The sequence below is a fragment of the Arachis hypogaea genome, chromosome 17 (genome assembly GCF_003086295.3).
Source record: "Arachis hypogaea cultivar Tifrunner chromosome 17, arahy.Tifrunner.gnm2.J5K5, whole genome shotgun sequence".
NCBI lineage: Eukaryota > Viridiplantae > Streptophyta > Magnoliopsida > Fabales > Fabaceae > Arachis > Arachis hypogaea.
Window position 1 is genome coordinate 56,781,119 of NC_092052.1, and position 15,046 is coordinate 56,796,164.

General features: G+C 39.5%; 1 protein-coding gene across 1 annotated transcript; it reads left to right on the forward strand.

The window, feature by feature from the left end:
• The first annotated feature begins 4,882 nt into the window (after nucleotides 1-4,882).
• On the forward strand, nucleotides 4,883-5,368 carry LOC112763302 (uncharacterized). Its single transcript, XM_025809008.1, has one exon. It carries the CDS (start codon nucleotides 4,883-4,885, stop codon nucleotides 5,366-5,368), a length of 486 nt encoding a protein of 161 aa, XP_025664793.1.
• The last annotated feature ends 9,678 nt before the right edge of the window (nucleotides 5,369-15,046 follow it).

Here is a 15,046-nt window from a genome sequence, read left to right on the forward strand (position 1 = left end):
AACGTTGGAGGGAACATTGCCAGTCTAACGTTGAGGCCAACATGCGCGATCTGAGCTCCAAAATCATGATTTTGAAAAAGCGCATCGACTCGCACGCGTATATTATGCGCACGCGTGGATGTATCAACGTTGGAGGGAGCGTTGTTGGTCCAACGCTGATGCCAACGTCTTCGAAAATGTTTTAAAAGTTGAAGTTTGGGAATTTGCATCCACACGCACGCGTAGCAGACGCGCACGCGTGGATGAACATTCTGGCACCAAACACGCGCACGCATAGGCAGCGCATACGCGTGACCTGGTAAATTGTACCATCCACGCGCACGCATAAGTCACGCGTACGCGTGGACAAGAAAACGTTGGCACTCCAACGTTGAGTCAAACGTTTCTCAAAACGTCCAAAATTCAATTTCTCTGAAGGACGTTTGACTCAACGTTGGCCCTCAAATGTGGACTCCAACGTGAGCATCAAAACAATGCAATTCAAGCATATCTCTTCTCAACAGCATGGGGAGACAATTGGAGCACTTTCAACCCAATTCAGTTAAGGCCAAAAGCCCAATTCAGAGACTGAAGATCAATGGAAGAAAGTGTATAAATAGCTTAAGATTCAAGTTAGATGGGGGGTGGATTCACTGATATTGAAACTCTGCCAAATTTTATTTCTTTGCTGCACTTTTTCATTCTGTAATGTATTTTTGAATTCTGTTTTTCATTTTTAGAGCTATGAACAACTAAATCCCTTTCATTGGGTTAGGAAACTCTATTGTAATTCAATGGATCAATAATAGTTTTCATCTTCTTCTTCTCTCTTTTCTCTTGATTTTTGTTAGAAAACTTTCGATCTAAATTCTATTGGGTAGTGGTCTTGACAGAGAAGCTATCCATAATTGGAATTCCTCTGATCCTTGAGAGAGGGATGAGGAATTCATGCTAGAAATGCTTTCTCACATTAGATTAGATTGAGATTTGGATGGATATTATGACATTTAATCATACCAATGCTTGATCTATGAATTTGTGTGGTCTAATCAGTGACCGAACTTCAACTCTTCCCATGAGCAATTAAATCAAGATATTGGGTAATTGTTCATGCTTAGAGAGATTGGTGAGCCAAGACATTGGATCCAATCATCTAAGATTGCAAGAAAAGTCAATGAATGCATTGATTGAGGAAGAGATGAAAATGAATTGATCCGAGGAGTTCAATACCTCCTAAAACCCAATGAATCCCTTATTCTGATCTTACTCATTCTGTTTACATTCTGCTTCTTTAATTTCATGCTCAATCCCCATTCCCATTTAATTTCTTGCAGTTTAAGTTTCTGCCATTTAATTTCTTACAATTTAAGTTCCTGCTCTTAATTTCCTGCAATTTAATTTATGTTCCTTTAATTTCTTGCAATTTAAGTTTCCCGCCAATTTACATTCTGCAACACTAATTCAATTTTGATTTCGTTCAAATAGAACAATTCTCCAGTTAACATTGATCAACCAACCAATCCCTGTGGGATTCGACCTCACTCTACAATGAGTTTTTACTTGATGACGATCCGGGGCACTTGCCAGTAGAAAATTGTTAAGAGATAGTGATAAACCACTATTTTATGGTTTATCTTGTGCTAAATTGAGTGATTTTTATCAGTTCTTTGCACACTTATTCATGTAATCTGCATGTTTTAGATTCACCTTCCTAATTTTGTTATATGATTGAAAACTTGCTTCCTAATCCCTTAATTATCAATTTTTAACTCCCCTTTTATACCATTCGATGCTGTGATCTGTGTGTTAAGTGTTTTCAGGCTATATAAGGTAGGAATGGCTTAGAGGACGGAGAGGAAGCTTGCAAAAATAGAAGGAACACAAGAAACAAAGGAGATGACCAGTGAGGATCAACGCGCACGCATGGCTGACGCATGCGCGTGAATTGGAGCTTTTCACAGCGACGCATACGCATAACTGATGCGTACGCGTGACAAGCGAATTTGCATAGTGACGCGTACGCGTGACTGACACGTACGCATGACTGACGCATACGCGTGACACACGCAGAAGACCATCGACGCGTACGCGGCGTACGCGTGACGTGCGTCACGTGCAGAGAATGCAGAAGACCCTGGGGGCGATTTTGGGCTGAGTTTGGACCCAGTTTTGGCCCAGAAACACAGACTAGAGCCAGGGGACAAGCAGAGACTCAACACACATTCTCATTCACTTAATTTTAGTTTTAGTTCTGAATCTTAGAGAAAAAATACTACTTCCTCTAGGGTTCTTCATATTCATAGATTTCTAGTATTATGCTTTTGGATTGGATATTGAGAAAAGTTACTACCTCCGTTGAAATTTCTATCATTCTAGTTTGTTTCCTTATTTCCTTACTCTTTTATTGCCCATTTACTTTGTTCAAAGTTACATATGGATATCTTTGATTTTGGAAAGTATTAATGCAAAAATTATTTTTATATTTAATTTTATTATTGGCTTGAGTATCACCTTCCCTTAATTTATTCTTTCAAAATTAGCTTTTATTAATTTAATTTTAGCTATCATGTCTTTTCTCTACTCCTTTTACATGTCTGCGAAATTGGCATCCATGTCAATGGAATAGGCTCTTAACTTGACTTTGGAGTTGATTAATAGGAGACCCTTGAGTTGGAATACTCAAGTGTTAATTTGTAATTGGAAGTTGTTGGCTGACTCTCTAGTCACTAACGCTAATCCTTCCATAGGAGAGGATTAGGACTTGTGAATCAGAGTTGGCTCAATTACTTGACTTTCCTTTATTCGGTAAAGGTTAACTAAGTAAAAACAACAACCTCTTACTATTACACTTGGAAAAATTCAACAAGGATAGAACCTCCGATTAATCTTCTCCTGGTCAAGGCTTTTTTATTTCAATTACACAAAACCTCTTGTTAATTTATATTGCTTTAATTTATAATCATTTATTTTTCTGTTCTCCAACTTTAAAAATTTCTCGAAAAATTCCTGACCAATAAATTGCACTCTTTTGTCAACTCGTTGGGAGACGACCTGGGAATTCTACTCCCAATAATTTATTCTTAAATTGTGACAACTCTTTTTAAATTGATAAGCGGAATTTTCGTCGGTTAAGAATTGTACTCACAACGTTATTTCCATTGGGAATTCTTAATCGGTAATTTTCCGCCTGTCAATTTTTGGCGCCGTTGCCGGAGAATTGCAAACGTGTGCCTTATTATTGGTTATTGTGAATATTGTGAATAATTTTGCTTTTTCGTTTTTTTTGTTAGTTGTTTCTAGTTTTAGGATTTTAGTTTCATTATTCCTTATTAGTTTTTTTTGTTTTTATTTTCTTTTGATACTATGAATTCTCACCCCTTTAGCTATGATTGTGGTTATAACTATGTTGTAGGGAATGGAAACTACAATGAGAACATGCATCAAGGTTAGGACAATCAAAGATGGGAGGAGCCACAAGGATTTAATCAACCCTTTAGGCAACAACCTCCTCCAATGTGCCATGAGCAACAACCATTCTACGATGCATCCCAAGACAATGGTTATGGTGGATCTTTTCCTGATAATCAACCTCCACCAATTTACTATGAGCAAGAGCCATTCTAGGACGCATGTCAATTCAATAACTATGGTGGACTCCCTTGTAGTTACCAACAAGCCCCACCATATGCCTATGAACCCCCTCCTCAATATAGCTTTGAACCACCATACTCAAAAAGCTCATTTCCACCATTCACCTCTATATGACCCTAACCCTTATCCACCACACCAACCACCATACGAACCATATGAACCATACCCAGAACCACCACCTCAATATACACCATCTCCATATCCTTATCAATAAGAACCACCTTTCCACTATGAGCCCTTTCTCCCAACAAATGAACCCTCCTATCCACCCCAATCTCCCATAGATGATACCTTTAATGTTATTCGCCAAGGGCAACAGGAGCTTCAAACCATACTTACCTCTGCTCTCACCGGTCTCACCTCTACTCTCCAAGCTCTTATATCCCGTGTGGATCTATCCTTTACCCTCAATACTAAACCCTCAAGCTCTGGTGTACTTACCTTTTACCCATATCCATCAATCCAAGAGCAACATGATCCCAATTACGCTATTGATATGGAACAAGAGAGAAGGGATCGTCTTAGGGACGTAATGGATCGGGTTCACGCATACATACTTCAAGAGAAGCAAGAGGAGGTCCAAAAAGTAGAGGTAGGAGAGACCCTTGAAGATGAAGGAGTAGTTGAAAAATTAGGAAGAATTAAAGAAAGTTGTCAAGAAGTGGAAGTTATTAAGGAGGAGTTAGATTTTGTACTAGATCAAGTGGAGAAAATCGAAATTATCAAGGAAGAGGAAGTGGTTGAGGACTTAGTAGATGCGAAACCTCCATGGGAAACTCAAGTCACAGAGCTTCCTTCCAAGACATTTGAATTTGATGTTGAGGAGGGTGTACAACCTCCAAGACATATCATGGTTGAAGACTTTGAGGAGATTGTTTATGAGATGGGATCAATAATTAATGAGTTTTTACCTACAATTGAACCTTCTCCCACCCGAACTAATAATGCTAATGTGGTTCTTTTTTTTCATCGGAATAACATTATTTGTCGCTTTGGATCACCACGAGCAATCGTGAGTGATCAAGGCTCTCATTTTTGCAACAAAAGGATGACAGGGTTGATGAAGAAGTATGGTATCATTCACAAGGAGGCTATGACATATCACCCCCAAACAAATGGCCAAACCAAAGTCTCCAATCGGAAAATCAAGCGCATATTGGAAAAGATTGTAAAGCCTTATAGGAGAGATTGGAGTTCTAAGCTCGGCGATTAGATTTGGGCCTACTAGACGGCTTATAAGACGCCGATTGGTATGAGCCCGTTCCGGTTGGTCTATGGAAAGGCTTGCCATCTTCCGATGGAGATAGAACATAACGCTTATTGGGCCGTAAAAGAATGCAACTCAGGTTTTGGGGGGATCGAAAGGAAGTTACAGTTGGTGGAGCTTGAGTGTCTTTGGTTGGAAGCCTATGAGAATTCGAGGCTCTACAAAGAGAGGATGAAAGCGGTGCATAACAGAAACATCAAAAGGAGAGAGTTTAGGGTTGGGGACCTAGTCCTCCTCTATAACTCAAGATTGAGGTTGATGCCAGGTAAGTTAAGATCAAGGTGGGAAGGACCTTATAGGGTGGAGAAAGCTGAGCCATATGGTGTCTTCCATTTGAGTCACCCTTCAAGCGCCACAATTCTCAAGGTTAATGGTCATCATCTAAAGCTCTACCATAGAGAGAAGATGAAAAGCAATAAAGAGGTTGAGGTGTTCCTTTTTGAGGATGCACCCAAAGGCGAAGAGATTTGAGCTCATGACCGTCCAACTTAAGGATGTTAAAGAAAAGTGCTAGGTGGGAGTGATGAGACATAGATGTTGGTGAATTAAAAATTATTAAAATAGTTACGTTGCAAGTATAGCTCTTAACTCACCGAAAATCTGCCTATCAATTTAGAAATATGTCACAGAGAGTGTAAATTAAAAATTACTGGGAGTTTAAGTCCCAGGTCGTCTCCCAACGAGTTGCAGAAAAGTGTGCTATTTTATTAATCAGATGTTCCAAGAAGTTGAGTTAAGTAGGTGAAAAATTAAATTGAGAAAATTCAAATAATGTGAATAAAAGCCTTGACTGGGAGTTGATTAGTTGGAATCTCTATTAATGATGGAATGATCTCAAGATTAATTTATAATTAATGGTTGTTCTGTTTAGTTATCCTTTACTAGGTAAAGGAAAGTCAAACAAGTTGGAATGCTAGATCTGTTCACGAGTTGCAACGCACTTAGTTCAAATGGGTTGGTGTTAGTGATTAGATAACAATCCAACAGTTAACCCAATTACAAATTTTCTTTCAATCCTTCCAACTCAAGAGTTCCTTTCAATCAACTCCCTATCAAGTGAGGAAACTACTTACTCATTGTAAATAATAAATCCATAACACATGAAAGGGAATTAAAAGAAGACATGATTATTGGAATGGAAAATAAATTAAATTGGAAGAAATAATCCTTGTACTAAATAATCATGAAAGTATTCAAATGACAAAATTGAACAAAGCAAAGAACATGGAAGAATACAACCAAGTTAAGAGAACGAACTAGAATGACGAAGTCTTGATGAGGAAATAACTCTTCTCAATGTTCCAGTGCTAAGACCAATTGAAAATTAAAAATTCCTAAACCTAGAGAAAGAAACCTAAAGGAGTAAAACTAGATCTAAAACTGAAAAACTGTCTAGAATGAATGTTATCTTTTGTTTCTGCATATTCTCTGACTCTAGTCTGCTGTTCCGGGGCCAAAAACTCTGTCGAAATAAGGTCCAAAATTGCCCCCAGTGAATTCTGCAGATTATGCAGATCGCACATGTCACGCGATCGCGTCATCCATGCGGACGCGTCATTCGCGCTTTTCCTTGCCACGCATTCACGTCGTCCACGCTACCGCGTCGCTTTAGCTTTTCCAATCCGCACGGCCGCGTGAGCCATGCGGCCACGTCACTGCGATTTGCTCTCCTTCGCGCGGTCGCGTGAGCCATGCGACCACGTCACTTCTCGCTGGTTATCTCCTCAGGTTCTTGTGTTCCTTCCATTTTTGCTAGCTTCCTTTCCAATCTCCAACTCATTCATGCCCTATAAAGTCTGAAACACTCAACATACAGATCACGGCATCGAATAGAATAAAGGAGAATTAAAATTACATAATTAAAGTCTCTAGGAAGCAGTTTTCAAACATGTTATAAATTCAGGAAGGAATTATAATTTCATGCTAATTTAATGAATAAGTGGGTAAGGATCATGATAAAACCACACAATTAAACACAATATAAACCATAAAATAGTGGTTTATCAACCTGTCCACACTTAAACATTAGCATGTCCTCATGCTTAATTGAAGGAGATAAGGAAATAAGTATGAACATGTAGAAATTCATGAAATGCAATGCAAGCCTATATATATATAAATAAATGCAACTATATGATTCTTGCCCACTTGATCAAAAGTAAATAAGCTCTTCAAAACAATTACAAATCAAATTCCACTAATTCTATCATTATACAATAAAACAGATAAAAGTGCAAGAAGATAGCTCATGAAAGCAGAGAACATGAAAATTCAAGCATTGAACCCTCACTGATAATGTATGTATGCTCTAATCTCTAGTGTATAGGGTAATCACTCTATCCTTCTCTAATCATGCTTTCTAACTTTTGTTCTTCTCCTAACCAATCAACAACAGTTAATATACCAATGCAAACATCATGAGGTCTTTTCAAGGTTGTAATGGGGCTAAGGTACAGGTAGGGGTATACATTTGGTCAAGTGAGCTAATAAATTGAATCTTTAATTAACCCAAGCCTCAACCCAACCTATATATTTTTTTAATGTAATCTTAAAGTTCATACCTAGCTACCCAGAATTCCCTTTTTCTATCCATGCTCATGTATCAACTTTACATTTGATTCTATCATATGTGCATTGATCTTTGAATTCTGAATTTAACATTGGGGTAATTTTTGTCCCCTTATTTATATAAAATATTTTTTTGACATTAAAATAAATATAACTTATCAATGCACATAGATTTTTAATTCTTATAGTTTCACATGAGTAGGTATCTAAATTCCATTAAATTCTCATGACACATTCCCTTAACAACTTTTGTTCCCACAATTTTATATACTTAACTAGCACACACAATTCTATCTTAAGCTAACCAAAGATTCAATTTGGGATATACAATTGTTTTTCAGCTTAAGGTTAGTAATGTGGTAAAATATAGAACAAATGGGATTTAAAGGCTCCAAGTGGTTAACAAAGGTAATTAAAAAGGGTAGGCTTAATTTGGATAAGTGAGTTTAAACAAATAATGGCCTCAATCATGTGCAAGCATGCAAATATAATAAATATTGGACATATAAGATAAAACAAAATATAGATTACAATCATAGAGAAGTAAACACACAAGAATGAAATAATTATGGTTAAATAATGTAACCATACATAAAAGCTCAAATCTTTCACAGGTTGTGTGTTCTTTAGCTCAAATGTCATGTTCCAAATACAACTCAAGCAAATTTATCATAAAAATTTTGAAAAATTAGTGAAATTTTGTTCCAAAGATAGAGTTTTAAAAGAAACTTATTGTCTTTTCAATCAAGTAGAACATGCATGCAACTATCCTAACCTATGCAATTTATTCTATTCTATAAAAGAAAGAAAATCTAACTAAAATATCCTAATTATTGGTGCTTGACGTTGGGATTTTTACCAGTAAAGAGATTCATAGAGACAGTCGCATTGTAGATATAGTCTCTAAACCGACAAAAATCCCTTCGTACAAACGTTTTGGGTGTCACAAGTAACAAACCCCTTTAGAAATTGTTAACCGAGTATTCAAACCTCGGGTCGTCTTCTCAAGGAACTGCGAGGAAGTATGTTCTTATTATTGGCTATAAAGGTTGTAATCGGGGTTTAGAAGATGAGAAGCAAGTAATTTAAATGACAAGTAAAGTAAATGGCAATTAAAATAAATAAATACTGTAAAGCAGACTTTTGGCAAGGTAAGAGAAGTTGGAGGTCCAACGTAGTTATCTCTCTCAACTATAATGAAAGTTGAATCTAAACTCCACTTGGTCAACCTTTACTAGGGCAAAGGAAAGTCAAGGGACTAATTAAATTGACCTCTGAATCCTATTTATTTCCTAAGAAAAGGTTGGGATTACTTAAGTTTAACTCAATTAGCAAGATAACGATTATCAATTATGTTGAGTTTAATAACTGTTGAGTTACTGAATTCTTAACCAGGACCAAAAGGGGGAAAAGTAAAATTGCTGGAATAATAAAAATATCCTTAGATGGGAAGCAATGGTAACTTAAATCAAAGAGAACAATCATAAACTGAAAATACCTCAAATATTATTAATTCAGATAACAATCTATAACATGGAAGAAATTCATAAATTCACTGATCAATTCAAGTGCTGGAATAAATAAAAGTAAAGGAAGCTAAAATAAAGAATGTAAAACCTAGATTGAGAGTCACTCTTAAAACAAGAAGAAATCCTAAATCCTAAGAGAGAGAGAGAGAGAGAAGATCTCCCTCTCAACTAAATCTAAATCATTGAAAAATAAAATATGCGAGCTCCTTTTGAATGGATGCATTCCCACACTTTATAACCTCTGGTCTATGCTGTCTGTACTTGGATCTGGGCCAAAAAGGGCTTCAGAAATCGCTGGGGGCGCATTTTGTAAATTCTGATACGTGGCCTCTGTCACGCGTCCGCGTGGGTCACGCGGTCGCGTCATTCGGAGCTTTTCCTTGCTACGCGGTCGCGTCAGTCATGCGTCCGCGTCGTATGCGTTCTGCTTATGTCGCACGGTCGCGTCAGTCATGCGGCCGCATCGCTGCATCTTCGCTTCTGGCATGCGATCACGTAGTCCATGCGATCGCGTGAATACCAGTTTCCTTCAAAGCTCCATTTTGCCTTCTCCTTCCATTTTTGTATGTTTCCTTTTCCATCCTTTAAGTCATTCTGCCTTAGAAAATCTGAAACTACTCAACACACTAATCACGGCATCGAATGGAAATAAAGGTAATTAAAATAATTAATTTTCAAAGCTTAGGAGACATGTTTTTCACAATATGACATAATAAGGAAGGGAAAGTAAAACCATGCAGTTAATATGAATAAGTAGGTGGAGGATTGAATAAATCACTCAAATTAAGCACAAAAGAACTCATGAAATATGGGTTTATCAGTGCTAGGGAAAAGAAATTACCTCCGGAAGTCAGGTACTGACTGACCTCCCCACACTTAAGGCTTTGCACCGTCCTCGGTGCCGTCTGTCAGGAACAGGGGTGGGCTGGTGGCAGTATCTCCATAGTCTGGACCATGATGGCTCCCTGTGCTAGTAAAAGAAGTGGAGTCCGGGGTATCCGAGTCCTTGAAGTGTCCCTTGAGTAGCTCCTTGAGGTGTTTGAATCGGCACTCGTTACGGCGCTCTCTCATCTTTACTTTCTGTTCTTGCCGATCCAACCTTTCGATTATCTGCTGGAGCAATTCATCAGTTGTAGGTGCTTGTGGTGTTGAAGAAGGATTGTCTTCAACTGGAGTAGTAGGAAGGCTTGTAGTGGCTGCTGAGAGTTTGAGGTATTTCCCGTTAGGGACATACTGATTATCCCGTGGAAGCACGGCTTTGGTGTCCCCAGCTCTGTAGGAGACTCCGGCTGCTGAGAGAAGATCTGAGACCAAGGCGGGGAAAGGTAAGTTGCCCGCAATTTGTACGTGTCCCATAGCATTCCGGATATGTCTTGAGAGATGCAGAGGTTGGTCTGTAAGGATGCACCAAAGTAGAACAGCCATGTCCGCAGTGAAGGAGGACTCATGAGTGCTCGGAAAGACGTAATGGGACATGATCTGTGCCCAGACGCGAGCCTCCAAGGTAAGTGCTGAAGCCAAGATTCCCTTAGGGCGGGTACGGTGGTATCCGTAGATCCAACGGCTGCCAGGTAATGCGATAACTCCGAGAACGGAGTCCCAGTCAAATTGGTACCTCTGGCGCTTAAGTGCAGCTTCTTGGAAGGCGTCTATTCCTTCTGGAATAGGGGGAAGACTCAGAGCTTGCTGAATGGCCTCTTCTGTGATGGGGACTTGCTTCTGCTGGACATAAACAGACTGCAGGGTTGGCATGTAGAAGTTAGAGTAGAACTCAACTACCCAAGAAAGATTGACCTGCCTTGGCTGTCTCCGTAGGAAACCCCATTGTCTTCGTTCAATTTGCGGCTCAACAAAGGTATCAATATTGGACGGGAGGATAAGAAGGTATTCATTTTTATAGTTTCTTTCTGCCAGGATAGGGAACATCTGCTCACAGTAGCGATTGGGAAATCACGTAGTGTCCTTTGCCGGGAAGGCTTTCTCCTTCTCATCAACCTTTATTATCTTCTTAACTCTTTTTGTTGAGGGCTTGACTGCGGTTGAAGAAGGCTCTACCACTAATGCTCTTTTAGTTCCTCTTCTTGCTGGTGGTTTGGAAGTAGCTTTCTCTTTTTCTTTCTTGGTGGCCATCCTGAAAGAAGGGAAGAGAAAGTAAATTAAATTCAAAGAGATATACAGCAAGGCAGGAAACGGAAAAGAGGGTGATGGGTGCACAATAAGATATACTGACATTATCACATGCTTGCGAGTACATGTGAAAAGCCAACAATGGAAAATAGCTAGTGCATATAAAGGCAAGTGACTGCAAGGTGTTTATTGGCATGCCGGCAAAGGGCATGAGTAGCATAGACCAAGCAATACTTTGTAACAAACCATCACGTTTGTATTGACAATTAAATTTAATTAATACAATAGTAAAGGGAAGTTGTGAAAAGCAAGCATTGAATAGTATAACAATATAGAGAAGTGCATAATGCCATTTGAGCTTTTTCACAAACACATAGCATGCATGTTGAATAAGGTATAGAAAATATGAAGGTGAACATGCAAGCAATCCTTAAATGGAATAAAAATAATTGTCAAACAATTTGCAACAATTCACAAGCATATAATGAGGGATAATGACTCAAAAGAAGAAAAACAAGTAAATTTCTAACACCATGTAAAAAAAAGAAAAGAAAAAGAAAGAAAATATGAATAATGAAAAGAAAAAGAAAAGAAAAAGAAATACATATAAAATAATAAGAATGATAGAAAAAGAAAGAGGGAGGAGGAAAGTAAAACCTTGTTAATGGAGGTGAGAGAGATAGAGAGTGAAAGGTGAAATAGAAGGAAGAAGGGAGAAGGAAGAAATAAGGAAGGAAAAGAAAAATTAGGATTTGGAGGAGAGAAAGATAAGATATGTGGCAATTTTTGATTGAGCTGTGCGGCGCATGTGACGCGGCCGCGTAGGACACGCGTTCGCGTGAATGCGCTTCAAGTAAGGTGACGCGATCGCGTCGGTCACGCGGTCGCGTGACCCATATTATGCTTCTGGTGCAAGTGCAGCCTCGCACCAGCACAACTCTCTGTTCAAATTAATTTATTTGCCAAAATTAGGGTGGCGCGATCGCGTGGGTCACGCGATCGCGTGGGTCACGCGATCGCGTGAGTGTGCGTCAGAAAAAGGATGACGCAGTCGCGTCGGTGGCGCGGTCGCGTGATAAGGATTGTGCTTCCAGCACCAATCCAGCATCACTTTCGCACAATATTTCATTGTGCACCCTTTTACGTTGAAAACTCAGCCACGCGGCCGCGTGGGGCACGCGGTCTCGTGAGAGGCCATGATTCCCATGCGACGCGAACGCGTCAGCGACGCGGTCGCGTGGGTCGATTTGTGCCATTGGCACGCCTCCAGCCACACTCCAGCGTGACTTTCTGGGGGTTTGTCAATGACTCCATTCAGATTGAAGATTACTATGCGGCCATCTATTTCAAAGGAGTATGTTCCTGAAAAAGCATCCAATTTGAATTTTGATGTCTTCAGGAATGGTCTTCCAAGTAGGATTGATGATGGCTTATCTGAATCATTATGGGGCATCTCCAAGATATAAAAATCAGTGGGAAATGTAAGCCCTTTAATGTTCACCAAAACATCTTCAGCAACTCCAGCCACTGTAATAATGCTTTTATCTGCTAACACAAAACGAGCTGCCGACCTTTTAAGGGAGGGAGCGTCAAAACATCATATATAGACAAAGGCATTATACTGACACATGCTCCTAGATCACACATGCAATCATAAATTACTACACCACCAATAGTACAGCTAACTATACAAGGACTTGGATCACTACATTTTTCAGGTAATCCTCCCATTAAAGCAGATATAGAACTACCTAAAGGAATAGTTTCTAATTCATTAATTTTGTCTTTATGGATACATAAGTCTTTTAGAAACTTTGCATATTTAGGTACCTGCTGAATAACATCAAAAAGAGGAACAGTTACCTCAACCTTTTTGAATATTTCTACCATTTTGGGGTCGGGTTCCAGCTGCTTCCTAGGCTTCCTTGCAAGTTGTGGAAATGGAATAGGAGTAGTATTTTCTGTGGTGTTTGCGCCTTTTGGTGCTTCCTCCTATGGTTGAGCTATTTCTTCTTCAGCTATATCCTGTATGTCCTCTTCCTCTTCAACATCTTCTATTTCTACTACCTCTTCAGCTGAGGTGTGTTATGGTAGGCTTGGTTCCTCCTGATTCCTCTCCTGCAGTGTGGTTCCAGACCTTAGGGTGATGGCATTAATGCCTCCCTTTGGATTGGGTAATGGTTGAAAGGGGATTCCAGTGGAGCTTGAAGGTTGGTTACTGGAATTTTACGTTGATCCAATCTGTGACATAAGAGCTTGCAAAGTAGAGGTGAGACCATTCAGACTGGCATTAATACTATTCATGATGTTACTTTCCATGGTCTGTTGTCTTCGCTCAAAAGATTGTAGTAGCTCTTCATTAGGAGATAAAGAAGAATGAGTAAATTGAGAGGTCTGCTGTTGATTGTTCTGTGGTCCTTGGTTTTGCCTCAGGTGAGGTGCTCTGTAAGGTTGATTCTGCTGCCTGTTGTTGTTATTATTCCATCTCTGATTTCCCTGATTATCTCTGCCTCCTCTGTTATTGTTGTCCCTCCAATTCTGGTTGGAATTGTCCTGCCATCCATGGTTATTATTTCCACTTTAATTGTACCCTTGGTTGGGGCGGTCATAGAAGTTATGAGTGGATGCCACCATGTTGTCTTCTTGTTGGAGCTGCGGGCATTCATCAGTGTAATGGCTATAATCAGCACAGATTCCACAAATTCTTTGCGGGACCAGTTGTTGGTTTTGCTGTGGTGGAAGAGGTTGAGCTTGTTGAGCTTGTTGTTGATTCAATTGCATCTGCTTCAGCAAGTTGGTCATCTCACATATACTCTGAGCTAGAGCAGCAGTCTCTCTGCTAGAGGATACTTCTGCAACGGCTTTTGAACGGCCTTGCTTTTGTCTGTGGTTCCTAGTAGATTCAGCTAAATCACTGATCAATTGCCAAGCCTCATCAGTGGTCTTGTACTTCTTCATAGACCCATTGCTAGCACTTTCCAATGTGGTCTTATCTTGGGGCCTCATGCCCTGTGTGATATAGCTAAGTAACACTATCTTGTCAATCATGTGGTGGGGGCATGCTTCCAGAAGATTATTGAAGCGCTCCCAGTATTCAAAGAGAGTCTCATTGTCATCCTGAACAATTGTGGAAATATCCTTCCTCAGTTTATCAGTAACTTTAGATGGAAAGAATTTCTTCAAAAACTTCTTTCTGAGTGTATCCCAGTTGGATACATTTGCTAGAGGTTGAGTGTAGTACCACTCTCTTGCTTTTCCCTCAAGAGAAAACGGGAAAGCTTTCAGCAAAATTGAAGTTTCATCAGTACCATCACGCCTGATAGTAGAACAGGCTACCTGGAAATCTCTCAAGTGCTTGATAGGCTCTTGAGCAGGTAGGCCATGAAACTTGGGCATCAAATTTAGCAGTGCGGTCTTTATTTCAAAATCTGTAGCTACCGCTGGATGATGCACTTGAAACGGTTGCATTGTAAAATCAGGGGCTCCTTCCTCCTGGATGGTAACTCTCCTAGCTGCCATGTCTTCTGCACGTAAAACAACTGAATCAGTAGAACGGGGGCTGGTTTCTTCCTCAAGTTCACTTTCAGATCCGCCCTCAGAGCGGACTAACCGACGATGTTCTCGCCTTATTCGTGAAATAGTCCTTTCAATTTCAGGATCGAATATTAGCAAGCGCGGATTAGGAAGTGAACGCGTCATTTGACGAAAGAAACATGCAGCTCATAGTAGCAAAATAAAATAAAATGCAAATAAATAAATTCTAATTAATAACTTTAGCACTCTATTGCAACTCCCCAGCAACGGTGCCAAAAATTGATGAGACACAGAAGTTGGTGAATTAAAAATTATTAAAATAGTTACGTTACAAGTATAGCTCTTAACTCACCAAAAATCTGCCTATCAATTTAGAAATATGTCACAGAGA

What these genes read in the sequence shown, in the direction of transcription:
- LOC112763302 (XM_025809008.1), top strand. Translation starts at nt 4,883, where the DNA reads ATGAGCCCGTTCCGGTTGGTCTATGGAAAGGCTTGCCATCTTCCGATG.